The sequence below is a fragment of the Dermacentor silvarum genome, chromosome 4 (assembly GCF_013339745.2).
Source record: "Dermacentor silvarum isolate Dsil-2018 chromosome 4, BIME_Dsil_1.4, whole genome shotgun sequence".
NCBI lineage: Eukaryota > Metazoa > Arthropoda > Arachnida > Ixodida > Ixodidae > Dermacentor > Dermacentor silvarum.
The window spans coordinates 211361590-211375701 of NC_051157.2; the positions used below are offsets into that span (position 1 = coordinate 211361590).

The window sequence follows — 14112 nt, forward strand, 5'->3', positions numbered from 1 at the left end:
ATTTAGGCAAAATAGCACTTTTGCTATGCATTCATTTTAGTAACAACCGTTGTCAATAAAGCTCAGTTGGCAACAGGCATGACTCTCGCTGTGAGTGCAGACTGGTTTTGTCTTGAAAAAGGCAGCTTTGCTTCTAAATCATGTGAAAATTCTCAAGCACAGACTCCCTGTGCCCTTCACTTAATGTACCAGTCTTTTTGCTACAATGTGTATTTGTGACTTGGTTCATTGTGTGAACCCTGCCTAAATGGTGCAGGGAAATGTTTTGATGGACGGCAGCAAACAAAGTTTTTGATAGCTGGCACTTGTCATTACGGGCAGCTCTCAGCATTACATATCTTAACAGCAGTGGTTTAGTTCACTGTTCACAAAGTGAAAGGTACAGAGCCAATCTTTACAACTTTTCAGTAATGCTGTGAGGAATGTTGATCTTGTTGACAGGAACAGCAGTAAAAAAAACACACACACACAGGAGGTAGTGGGAGAGTCCAGGGGCTGTATTTTGTGACCATCCATTTCATCTCATTCACCATTATTTCCTCCCCTCATCATTTGCTTGGAGGCACTGTTCTTGCCAAAACAGTGCTTGGTAACAGTGCTTGCATGTTTTTAACACAATGCATGGAAGCGCTTGTCTTTCATTTCCCTTCCTCTGTGGATTGTCTTTTTGTTGCGCTAATTTTCCTCATCAATATTGCATGGAAGTGAACATTCCACATGCCACATCAATTTTTGCATCATTTGCTTGGCTCTTCAAGCAAATCTGAGTCAACACTTAACTTGAATGGCTTCACAGTACTGGTATCTTGTATTCTGCTATTTAAAAAGTGGAAAATTGCATTGCTGTCACTATAATCTTCAAGGTCATACAAATACACTCAGTTTTTCATTGTTGCTGGGGCCCTCTTGGGCATGGCAGCAACTGAGCACATGGGAAATGTTGCATTCACCATGTACAACACAAATCAAATGCGTGGTTTCGTTTAGCTACCCACGATAAACAATGTTATACCCCACCACAGATGCATTTCGTGATAATCAGAATGTGACTCGATGTGTGTGACCTAAATGAAAGACACGATTCTAGCCACTCAAGAATGTTACCTGATGCCAGAAGCAAGGCAATGACGACCTTGAGCAACTGAAGAGTTCTTGCTGAAGGCAGGCAAATGTGCATGGCCAGCAGCAGGACACAGGCGAGCAGCAGCAACGTGAAGCCAATGGTGAAGAACACTTGAACTGCCACGAAGAATGCTGCACAGAAAAGAAAGAGGCACAGCTTCGACAAAAATGCTTTTTTTTAACATAAAATCCACTTTAACCATATTGTGTTCAATAATATAGCACAATAGAGGATATGCAAGATCCTGCAAGCAGACTTTCCCACACATCAAGTTGCCCTGACCAACTATAGGACATATTCAAAAGCTAGGATGAAGCAAGGAAAGGGTGGCAGCAGGGATGGTGTCACCAGCACTGCCTCATTTTCAGTTCTTGAACGTCTGCACTCTCTGTTAGGCATGACAAGATTTGGGGAGAGGCACGCAGCACTTGAAGTATTGCATATGCTCTAATGGCCACATAATTGGATGGTAACAAGAGTGCAGCAAAACTGCAGGAAGGGTTTGCGAAGGCAGCACAGAACGTTTATTCTGAGAGACCTCCAAATTTATCATTAATGAGTTATCACAAGTTGCATTTGTGTCCATGACTACAATGCAACAAAACTCTTCTGTCTTCTTGTTGCACCTGCGCTTTTACTAACATTGTATCTCCGACCTTTTTTATAGAGCTTTCCACAAAGCCTCGTCCCGACTATGCATTGAATTCTGACAGTCTTTACATTACAGTTTTCACCCAAAGTCACTTGCTAGTGTTAGTAGCAGGCTTGCACGTAATGGATTACTTGTAATGAAATAATTTTGTTGCTTGTTTGTAATGATCGATTACTGTTTACTCGATATAGCTCATAGTAATTCAACTACCTTTTTTAGTAACCAATTACATGTAACCAGTACGCAAAGCAGCTTCAAGAACTTGACTTTAGTGACAACTACAGCAGAACTCAATGGTAATGGTGCGCGAAGCATGCTGATAAGCAACATGCTGAGCCGTTTGCCCACTGTCACTGCCAGTTATTCAACACAGTAGGTCACGGAATTAGCAGGACTTTTGCAAGTTTCTACGCTGACGAAAACTCCCGGGCACAAACGTGCAACAGGTGTGGTGTAATGATGGGATGTCTTTCCATGTGTTACGCTCGCATTCTTATTTAGAAAAAGTACAACTATTCATGCAAAGCGTAGTTATAGTCGGAAAGTGCAAGGCAAACACAAACTATCGGCAGAACGATATACGACGAATAGTACATTTAAGTGTGTAATCGCGCATGTTGGCTTCCATTCGCCGACGTTCCACCACAGGAGCGTATAGCAACTCCAACTATACTAAACATCAGTCGAGAATCAACCAAGAACCAATCCCTACTCGTCGGTCCTTTTGCTAACGGTTACGGTACGCATACAAAAGTTGTGACCATCGTACTGCTTGCTTGCGCTTGTAGGCTCGGTCGGTCTGAAAGGAATCGACGTGCGTCAGTAGAATGTCGTCAACTGATATTATTACATCAGTACGGATGAGTTGGCGAATTCCGTTCTTCCCATTAGCGGGAAAGCAACGCCTTCGGTTATTCACACGACACGTGACCCCTTTGAAGAAGGCGGGGCAAGCGCGGCAGACGCGGCGAGGAAACGCGCGATACGGCACAGCGGCGCACGGTGTCAACACAACTCACGGATCTCGATGAAGTCGCGCAGCGTGTTGTACTCGTACGCGAAAATCCAGCGGCAGCCGACGTAGTACTTCTCCATGTTCAGGTCCCTGGGGTCGGCGAAGCTGCGGAAGCATGTCTCCCAGAGGCCGAGCTGCAGGAGTTGCGCGCTGTACACGCGCGGGTCTGAGGCGAGCCAGTAAGGCGTCGTGAAGGCGATGAAGACGAGCAGAAGGCTGATGGCCGCGAACAGGTAGGCAGCCTTGCGGCCCAGAGACAGCTCCGAGCGGCCCATGGTGACCACCGGCAACCGACCGTCGAAGCGCACACTTCTTTCAAATCGGCCGCAAACGCGCCGAACGTCACCGATGCCGCCGACGTACCAACATGGCGCCGGGAGCCGCTCTCTCAACGGGCGTAGCCGCGCCGCAACCGAAACACACACAGGTGCGCCGTTGATCGCTTGGTTGTGCCGGGCGGGCATTCCAGTCCTCGCCGCAGTTGCCAAGAGAGAGAGGGAGCGGATCCTCTCACCTGCGCAATTCCTCCTCACCGCGCGCGCGCGCGTCTCGAAGGGCAGTTTAGTAAAACGCAAAACCGAAAGGTCGCTGGTTCTGCCGCCGCCATGTGTTGTGGCGTACGCGATGCATGAATCACACGTGCGACATTCGTGCCGCCTCGCGCAGGAATCTCTCGCGTGCTTGGGGTCTTCGTTGTTCGAAGTACGACGTATGGTGTACTCGCGGATATATTCCGAGGGTGCCCAAATGAACGAACTATCATTCCGCATGTATACATTTTCACTGGCGTCGTAATGCAAGGCCGCTGATTAATTTCTACGCTAGTGTATACATCAAAGTTTCAGTGAGAGAACGCTTTTTGTGATTCTACTTGCTACGACGGCAAAACACGCTGAGGAATGGAGGTTGTGATCCACTCTTGTGGGCCGGTGTACGGTTTAATTCCAATGTTATTCCTTTTGCCTCTTCGCCAGCGAATCGAGCGGCGATCCGCCAAGCCTGCCTTGACATGATAAGCATTCTATTAGAATACAGCGAAAGGAACTCTCACATTATACCGGCCGTGATTGTTGAGACAGCGACGAGTTTGAACAGCACACCGATCGCCCTGACCGTAAGTTCACATTCTGTACGGCAGAGCAGCAGAGATGCGAAGACACCACTCAACATTCCACTGACTACAAAAGCAGAGTTGTACTTCGAAACACGTAACAGTGACCGCTCCGTGGTAGTGACTCAAACGGCGTGATTATGCAAGCGCACGTCCGTCGTCAGCATTCAGACGAAGCCAGCAACTGAGACGAAAATTCCGAGCGCTTCTGAGCTCTGTGGACAAGAAAGACAGGCACATCATTGCTGCAGGCAAAGCGTCACGCTACGTGCACTCATCCCCAGGGCCAACTACGAGGACGTAGGCTGAATGGGCGGTGACTGGACGCGGCCGAAGGCCACGGCGTGAGCTGCGCCAGTGATGTCATGCGGTTTGAGGGAAGAGGTGCGCGCTGCGTCGGCAACAACCGCGACGTCGCCGCGGGCGAGAATTTTGCGCAGAGGCGACGGTCGGTCAACGCGGCCACAGGAAACAACCAAAGAGTACTATATATAACTCGCGGACAACTTTCTGTGGCTATGAAGGGAAAGCTACGGGCGCGTGGCTGCTGCACATGTGTTAGCGCACCGAGTAGTCCGGCAGCGTTTGACAGAGCCTTTGGTTCCTCGGAACAGACGCTGGATCGACCAGCTTCCACGTGCGACGGTTTCGCGTTTGCGCAGACGCGGAAGGAAAAAGCGGCAAAACGAGTAAACTTTTACACTGCGTGGTGTGTTCTGTTTTATTTAACTGTTCCTAATAAGGTGTTTACGTTTCCTCTTCCCCAGCCTAAAGTAACGTGGATTAAAACGCGGGGCTCTTTTCAGAAGCACTCTCACTTGTGCGCGATTTGCCTCCGTAGCTTTCCCTTCGTAGCCGCAGAAAGTTGTCCGCGAGTTACAGGGACGAGAAAGGCCAGGTGAATAGTAGCATGAAACTGGGCTAACTGGTAGACCATTCTGAGGAAGCGTCGTCATCGTGGAATGTTGCATGCACGCGTATTATTTAACGCCAGCAAACAATGCACGGCGCTACACCCGATTTGTAATGCCCAATTTAGCCGGGGAGGAACGCAATAGTGAGAAAACGCGCGCAGCATAACCCAATACGGCGGCGCCCATGGAGCGAAACTGCTGCGATCTACACGGAGAATGTAGCCGGAGGAGGCGACGGAGGGAAGCAGACGAAGAATCCATCAATATCACAGGAGGGACGACGTGATTGATGGACGACGCAATAAATCCGGGAGGCTGGAAGTGGGACCAGTATGAGATGAGTGGGAGAAGCGTTTCTTCCTTTTTTTTTTTTTTCTGACAATGATGATAAAAAAATGTGGTTGATCCCTCTTATATAGGAATCGGTATAGAACACGAAAGTGAAACGTGTCTTCACAGAAGTAGTGTAATGTTTATTGCACATTGATATATAATGTCTATTGGTGTTTTGTGGCTAAAGCGCCCTTAGGCGTTGATGCACCCACGCTGACGCCTGGTGGCACGTCTCCTCCATCACGACTACCAACGTCGATGACCATGAGCAACCGTCGTGCATATGGAAGCTGCACTACGCTGCACACGCTAGCACAACGCGAAAGACGAAGCACGTAACTGACACACTAATACAACGCGCAAGACAAAGCACGTAACTGAATCGTCACCGAGTCAAATCAGCGCGTACAGCGCGTCGTAATTGCAGCCTCCGCGATCAACTTCAGAAACATTTTCAGAGCTAATTGCGGAGGCCACGCTCCGCTGTGCTGAGTACGGTGAACGCCACCTAGGTGGCGTTGGTAGTGCTTCTTGATGCCAGCGTCCCTTCGAATGCTGGCATCGAGGCGTCGTAGTGCTGAGACCACCGAAGCGTTCACTGTCGGTGCGCGTTAGTGTCATAATGCAGTACTTCTCTTTTCTGCTCGTAGGCGGCGGCACCGCCCCGAGCAAGAGCGCGGGTACACGGAGGAGTGTTAGATATATAAGGCGCGTCTGTGTAGCTCTCTGCAAATGCGTTTGTGGCGCAATGGGTTAAACGCTCGGCGATCTATCGTCGCGGACCGAGAGGTCGTGGGTTCGATTTCCAAATTTTGCATGTTTGTGGAACTTTTTCTTCTGGTTTATTTCTTTGTATTATGTTCGTCTATGTTCGTGTGACGTATTTCCGTCACGGAAATACGTCAGTGAAGTCTTGGTGGACCCCGGAATAAAACACTTTCGTGTTAAAAGTCTCAGTTTCGCCCGAAAGGCGAAGCATCGATTGCAATAGCAAATTAGTCGAGAGCTATACGAAGCAAGGATAGTAGTTTAATTGGCCGTATAAAGTTCTAAACATTCGCTTGCACCCTGTTACGGCGACCGCTGGGGAGCATGTGCAACCAAGTATAGGCCAGACCACCTCTGCTCATGCATCTCGCTTTTCTTGGCTCTGCATATCAGCCTATACAATCAGCGGGACCTTCGCTATCGCCAGTCAACGAAATGAAGGCGGCTGTTGGCGCACGCTTACCGCTCCAACCGTCACCAATGGTTGAGGATTTGACTCCCACCAACGGTCGTGGGTCCGCGTGCCATGAATAACTATATCCTAATTAACGGTGTCTTAATTAACTTTGCCTTAAGTTACACCAAAGGTCGTGGGTTCGAGTAACTCTATGTTAATTAAGGTAGAGTTAACTAAGGCACTCGAAAACACGACCTTTGTTGGTGGCTCCATGAATTTAGGTGCCGTAACACTGGACATCGGATTTTTCGGCCCATGAGCCATCTACGGTTTTCGCCCTAATAAATTGTTTTCAATTTGACTTGTGTTGTTCTCGTCTTTCGCGTTTTATAGCCTTAAAAACGACGAGCTTTCACTGAAGTACTTCGGTATCTTGCTTTTAAAAAACGCGTATCCTGGCATTGAGTGTTCTCGAAAAAGCGAGTAGTTCTAGGTTTCAATATTTTCGGCGGTATCAGATACTTATGTTCCCTGACCCACCGTAAACACGTAATCTTATATAGAACTGAATTAAAAAGAACTGAACCCGATTAATCTTCACAGCTGAATGGATAAGAGTCCCGCATACCACTAGCTAGATTGAGGCATCTCAGTCACATCTCTGGCGGGTGGAATCGCTCTAGTGGTTGAAACGATACTCTAGTTGCACAATCTAAATAACGTTTGCTCACAATCTCGGAAATAACTCCCCTTACACAGAATTAACTGTGTAAATTGCGTTTACGCAACGCGCAGGCTCCGTAACCATGATGCGACCGGGCCAACGTAAAGTCCCTATATAAGAAAAGTACCGCCATCCTTTGATAAACGCCGCTTCTCTCTCTCCTGTATCTTCGATTGGACGATGATAGCGCGCGCTTTTCACTTCTTTATATTTTCTTTTTTTCCGCCTCAGAGCCATGTCGAAAGTCCTCTGCGTAGCCGCAGTCGCCGGCGGCGGCAGCGGCGCGCGCCCGGCCTGAAAGCTTCAACGTGGACTTTCTAGGTGCGCCACCGTCGACTTCGCTTTCGCAAGCAAAAAGTAAAGAAAAAAGCAAGCGCTTTAGGAGAGGAGGCGGCGGAGGAAAGAGTAGATGGCGGTACTTTTCTTACATAGGGACTTTAGGCTGATGATGATGATGATGATGATCTATTGGCATCCCCTTTGAAACGGGGCGGCGACAAATAGTCACCTAGCCTGCTTGATTTAATCAGGTATACTATACATGTTCTTTATCTTGCATTTTTGTATACCTATCATTATTTTTCTTTTTCAAAAATTTACCTTGTACCGCTGCCTATGATTTTAAGAGATCAGGTCGCATCCATCTTTTCCCTACTTTTTTTCCACCAGTACTCTAATCGTCTCTTGCTGATCTCTACGGCTGATCTGTTTATGTTTCCTTCCACTTTAAACCCAAGCGCTTCTGGGAGTTGCACGTTACCTACGGTTCCCGCTGGGTGTCGGGAGCGCCACCTCGCGACGGCCAACGGCGTCGGGAGCGCCACCTCGCGAGCGGGAACCGAAAGGGGCCACGTTTTGCCGCTGCATCCCGGCGGAGTTTGCAAACTGGCAAAGCAATTCAGTAACGGTGGCTAGAACTGTCCTAACAATGGCCTCACAGCCAGCCATCCCGAAACAGGTGGCCGTGGTAAATGAGCGTGGGGGGCGTGTCCCCGCGATGAACGGCATGCAAGGTCGCAAGCGGGCGTGAGTGCGACGCTAGGCTAATGTGTGTGTGCCCCCCCCCCCCCACCCCCCGAACCCCCCCGAAGTTCGCCGCGACCCTTGTGGCGTGGCGCGGGTCACCGCGAACACCAGGAAGGTACAGGTGCTGTCGCAGCTTCAGTCCGTGGCAAAGAAAAACAGAAGAAAAAAAAGTACGGTAAAAACTAGGCAAGACGACAGGCGTAGTGCTGCGCATATCCTTTGCTGCGATTCCTGAAGGAGACACGTCACGGAGGCTCGGTGGATATCGCGTCCAGTAGAAGGTCGCGGGTTCGGTAACCGGCCGCGGCCGCCGCGTTGTGATGCGTACGAAAAGCAGAAACCCCCGTGTACCGTGCTTTGGGTTTACGCAAAGAAACCCAGATGGCCAACACTATGTAATCCGGACCCATCCAGTGCACGGTGCGTCTCAGAACCCCCGTGCTGCAGAGCAAGTTGAACCTCCGATCTATCGCCATCGATAGAAGGCATTAATTACGCTCTTATGTACAGCGCAAAGTGGAAGCACGCAACGCGAAGGCCACACACGCGCTCGGTATGCGATGCTACATTCAAGCGTTGCATCTGCCCGCAGAGCTGGGATTTTGACATCGTACGCTAGCGCCCGCAAGGTCACGCGGCAAAAGCGCCTTCGAGATGTCAGAATCATTGCATCTGCACTGCCTGCAGCTCGTAGTCCATTGTGAATGATGATTTGATGACGCTGTGTGGAAGTATGGCCAGCGTGACAAGTGACGAGTGATTTAATTTAAATTGGCTCGATTCCGATACTTCAGTAATTTGTCCTGACGAATGACGGTATGCTTCGTGAAGGTATTGCAAGGCGCATCGCCAATACGCCCTAATATTAGTTATACACGGCGTTGACACGACCGGAGGGAGGTTTCAAGATTAAGCACTCGATCGCATGGCTCTCGAAGATGCCACTTGGCGGTCCGGTATTCTGCGGACAGCAGCTATATATAGTCCCTGGCAGTCAATGAATCGTAAATGACAACTCGATCCAGATCTAACCGAACAAAAGACCACCAGAGGAACGCACGGTATAGTTTCGTGCACTAACTTGCCTAAACTGCATGGTGCCTAACATGGGCCGGCTTTAGTAACAACAATATGACTAGTATGTTTTACCGTGGTCTCATATGTTGTCGATGTTTTTACCCGTAGACGTATACACGTTTTTTCGCACTGCGTCAAGCATTCGTCGAGTCGTTTACCCGCACGTAGGGGGGTGCGAATAGTGATCTTTGAGACCGAATCGAATACGAATCAAATGGCACCAGAAGCAAATTGAATCGAATAATATTATAATACTTTTCAAATATAGAATAGCCGTAACCAAAATTAATATAAAACGATGTTCCCATTCCAGGTTTCTTAAGGTTAGCAAGTTTGTCATTACGTAGTACGCGATGATGTGTTCTTTATTGAAAGCACCAATGGAGCAAAAGGAGCAAATAAGTAGTTTCTTCGCATGCACAGGACTCTTCAGAGCGCGCGAATGATCCCTCTATACAGGGTATAAAGTATGGCTACCTAAGTGACGTAGCCTGCCTAAGTGACGTAGCCTGCTCCGCTACGCAAATTCTCATGCTTTATGTCTGTATAGTATGCCCGCGTTATTGGAGAAAAACTTACCGTGTTTTTCCTCCAATATAATGTTTATCTGGGCGCAGTTGACGTTTAGTAATATTCGAAAAGCATTAAAAAAATATCACAGTTTCGCCCTAAGGGCGAAGCAATGAATGCGATAGCAACCCAGCAATGTCATACGAAGTAAGGTGAGCGGCTTTGGTAGCAATATGAATTGTAGTAAACATGAGCTGATTAAGTAAGCAGGTGTGCTGCGGCGTAAGTAGACCGACATGAAGAGAGACTCGATGACCACGAGGAGGCGCCTGTGAAACGGTGGTGCTGATGAGAAGCGCTTCCCGTGGGCAGCGCGTGCGAAGGGACACACCTGTAGCGCTGCACTGCCGACCCGGGCAGCATTGCATGTGTAGCGTGCGTTGGAAAATGTGGCCCGACTATTACTAACTGAATGAACAAGCGTGGTGTGAGCGCGCACAAACAAACATGAATAGATCACACTGAATGACTGCAGACAACGACCGTCAAAACTCTGGCAGCAAGCGGATACGCTGCAACGGCGAAGGTACGTGCGGTCTATCGCTTCAACGGAAACTGAGCGGCGAATGCACAGCGCATACAAAGGTCAGAGCCGTGTGGAGATAAGAGACGGTGCGGGCGAGCGACGAGCGCGGTGGTTCGCAGAGTACAAGTGCCCCCCCCCCCCCCCCCGCTCTCTCCGGCGCTGGCTTCCCGCTTCCTTGCTTGCGCGTGGGAGATTGAGTGCGTTCGCTCGCCGTGATAGCGCGCGTCCCCGCACGCTTCCGCTCGGGCATACGGCACGCGGCGAAGATTTTATCTATAGGGAACCTCACGACGACGGCGACGCCGACGGCAGAATTCCGGTTGAAGTGTCCATATAATTGCTATCGCAATAAAATATTCGCATTTACGAATAGTGATCACTATTCGATTCGTTATTCGAAACACACGTTTACATGAGGGCGTTCGTGATCACCAGCAGTGCTCCTCGGTTGAGAGTGAACCGTTCGTGCATCCGTGAGTAATACCTGCGTTATTCAGAATAGAACTAAAGAATTTTTATAAACCATAATTTTATTGTACCCACCATCACGTACCCGCACTCCGCACCCGAGGAGAGGTTTCCTCCTCGCCGTCTTCGCGATAGAAGAGCAGACGCGAGAGCGGGCACCCACCAGAGCACGAAGTGCGTGCAACGAAGACGAGTTCCGTCGTGGTTCCGCATGCGAACAATCGCGGCGTCGACGACCGGCGACGCTCGGGCGAGCGCATCTCCGGCGTCGAGGGAAGGCGACCGCCTATAAGCCCCACGACCCGAACACATGACGCGCAGTATGCGTCCGCCCACAGCCATGGGTCCTTCGCTACTGGACACGGCGGAAAGGCGCACGAGCAGAGGCAGCCACGCTTTGCAAGCTCCTCTGCAGGCGATGCGCGCTTGCAGTGCGCGGACGAGGGGCACACTCCTTCGTGCATCAAACACATTCGACATTGCCGATATTTATCATCGAATTTCAATGGTAAATCCAGGCAATATCGAAACCGAGCGCCGCGGGAGCGCAGGAAAGGCGGACCCGCTACCGTATCAGACGGAAACGCCCCGTGACGACAAGCGCGAGGAAGGTTGAAACGGAACGTCTCGGCCAGTCGCGGCAGCTGCTGATACGCCACGCTTTGCCCGACAAGCACGTGCCTCTGTGTGTCGGTTCAGGATTTGCCGCGGCATGCTATCGCTCAAACTTCGCCCCGCGCTTCTTCACGGGGCGTGGCCGTCTGGCGCGCAGCGGGATGCGCTTGGTGCAGCCCGGATTTCGCCTTCGATTTCTATGATGAATATCTCGAGTTACGCGCGAATGTTTGGATTTCTATAAATGGTGCCGCCATAAATTGCGACGCCGTACAAGTTTTCCATATAAACAACTACCCTCGAATTAATAATAAAAATATAAAAAAAATCAGAGCAACTTAATCAGCGGCAAAATATTTCCGCCTCGCCGTAGAACTCGTATGCGAAGACAGCAGGTGTCTCACGGTCAAACCTTCTTTTTTATATAAATGAACAACTGTATTGCCTAGAAAAAAAAAACACACAAAAGCACCCTGCATATGAAACGAAGCTTTCCTGAAGCAGTAATTAAATGCCAAGCAACTGTTCAGCATCTGTACACCCTTTTCCAGCATAGCGATTACGTATATACATGCCAGGCAAGAGGGCCATCCAAGGCAAGAGACCCTCACCAAGCGACCGCGCATTACAGGGTCTTCGGGAACGGCCACGGAAATATCGACCCAATTCACCACGACACTGTCGGCCCGCTTCACTACTGCACTGTCTCCAGGACCGGTCTACATTATTCGGCGAGAAACCAAGCGAGCCCGAGAATACCAGGAAATATGGCGTAGGGCTAGAGCCAAGAAAATCTTAGAGCAGGTACAATCAAACTCTGAATCGTCGACCTTCACGGACGCTGTGCGCACGGATAGGAATCGTTATGTGGCCGTTGCGGTCTCTGAGCGAGGTACATTAATGTAGGCATGCTCTGTCGAGGCAGCCTCCCCGGCCATAGCTGACCAGGTATCCATCGCACTAGGGCTTTTGAACTCCCTCCATTATCGTACCTATTCTGATTCACGTTGGGCGGTTATCGCCTTTGCCTCTGGCAGGGCCTCCCCGCTTCATGCTAGGATTCTCAGAGGTAGGACCGTCACTCCACACGAGATTATTTGGTTCCCGGCCCATACGGGCTCCACGATCGGCGGCATTACCAACTCCAATGAATTGGCCCACGCCCGGGCGCGAAGACTTGTCTTCCGCGCGGGGCTTCACGGCCCTGGGTCGTTGGACCGCTCCGCCACGCCCGGGGCCAAGCCTCTGGATGGGGATGCGGCTGATCGAGAGTCGCGGGACATTCTAGCTACATTCAACGAAGTCACTTCGCGAGATCGCTTGGGTCGTAGGGTCTTTTCTCCACCCCATTCGCATCACACTTTACGCTCAGACTGCTACAGACAGGGGTTTACTCCTGTCCAGCTAGCGTGTCGGTATACGGATATATCTCCTGACGGCCCGGACTGTGAGCGTGTGTGTACTTTGAACACATGATGTGGGACTGCTCCCACATACCCAATGAGCTCAAGGCGAAAATCATTTCAAGACAAGGCTTTTATTCCGCCATCAAAAGCACGGATCCTCACCGTCAGCTTCGGGCATTCTAAGGAGCCCATGATGCGGCGGGCAGGGGGGTCGGTGTAAAACCCGGCTCTCGTCCCTCGGTGTTCAAAAAAGTTATTTATTTATTATTATGGCATATGAAGCTTTGTTTGAACAAAGGAATTATGCGCTTCAAGGCGTGTATTCGCTGCAGCGATGATATTTAATTACAGTTTCTTCTTTCGCTGCGTAATTCCGTGGAGAACAAAGCCGCCAACGAGCACATCTGTAGAGGAAGTACAGGTGGGCTACACTTAAGCCGATTCGTTACGAGTGCTATCCTCTGTCTAAGCTAGACAGCTGCAGCTCCGGTCAGCAAGTCCCTGGAGAGTTCGCAAATAGACTTTCGCTTTAAGAAGCCCGATTCGTCCATCGAACCACGAACGAAAAGCATTGCTGGATCCGGCTGTTCTTCCGCGTTCACAGACAGCTTGCGTCAGTGACAAGCAGGAAAGCGAACGTGCATAGCGGAGAAGACTGGCACTCAGGCGAACGAAAGGAAACAAATAAACGGATGACGCTTAAGCTTCGGCTTTGAGTGGAACGCGATAGCGCTATCGGGACCCATTCGCATCGCATTATTCTTTATGAGTAGGCTTCACTGTAACCCACAACGTGCTAAAGCCAGCTTACAAAGACCAAGCTTACACCGATCCCCTTAAAATCGGCTTCACTTTTAAACACACATGCATTGCTGGGAAGACATTTTTACAAGGGGCAATACAAGCCGTCTTATATCACAATGTGAAGGCCCTAGGACTTTTTTGTATTATTTTATTGATTGTTTGCTATTGCCCCGAGGCGCGCGCGTGTCCAAAATTTAGAAAGGATCGGTTTTCAACACTCCCTTCAATGTTGCCTAGAACCAAAGTACAGCGAAACACCATCAGAATTGGAGGAGACTTAAGCTTCGCCTTTAAGAGTGGAACGCGATAGCATTCAAAGATCCCTGGCTGCTTATCATGATTTTTCCTCGTATATTCAAATTACAATCCGCCGCTATCACGTCTGTACGTTGTGGTTAAGTTGTACTTTACGATTTTATTGCGATAGCAATTATATGGACACTCCAAAGCAAATTTCTGCCGTCGGCGTCGCCGTTGCCGTTGCCGTGAGGTTCCGTATGACGTCAGAGGAGATGAAATCGTCGCCGCACGCCGAACGCTGTATGTGCGAGTGAAAGGGCGCGAGGGACGCGCGCTTTCACGG

At 49.8% G+C, this 14112-nt stretch overlaps 1 protein-coding gene across 2 annotated transcripts in view; it reads right to left on the bottom strand.

Moving 5' to 3' along the window:
* LOC119450929 (uncharacterized) overlaps positions 1–14112 on the bottom strand; it is a 47676-nt gene that overhangs the window by 5467 nt on the left and 28097 nt on the right. Inside the window, exons 1-2 of one of the 2 annotated variants that reach the window (XM_037714391.2) lie at positions 2795–3369; positions 1105–1254 (exon numbers count right to left, since the gene is read on the bottom strand). In XM_037714391.2, the coding sequence (XP_037570319.1) occupies positions 1105–1254; positions 2795–3254 (610 nt within the window). In that variant the 5' untranslated portion in view covers positions 3255–3369. Of the gene's footprint in view, positions 1–1104; positions 1255–2794; positions 3370–14112 lie in introns of those variants that run through there. The other variant, XM_037714392.2, reaches the window with a different exon arrangement.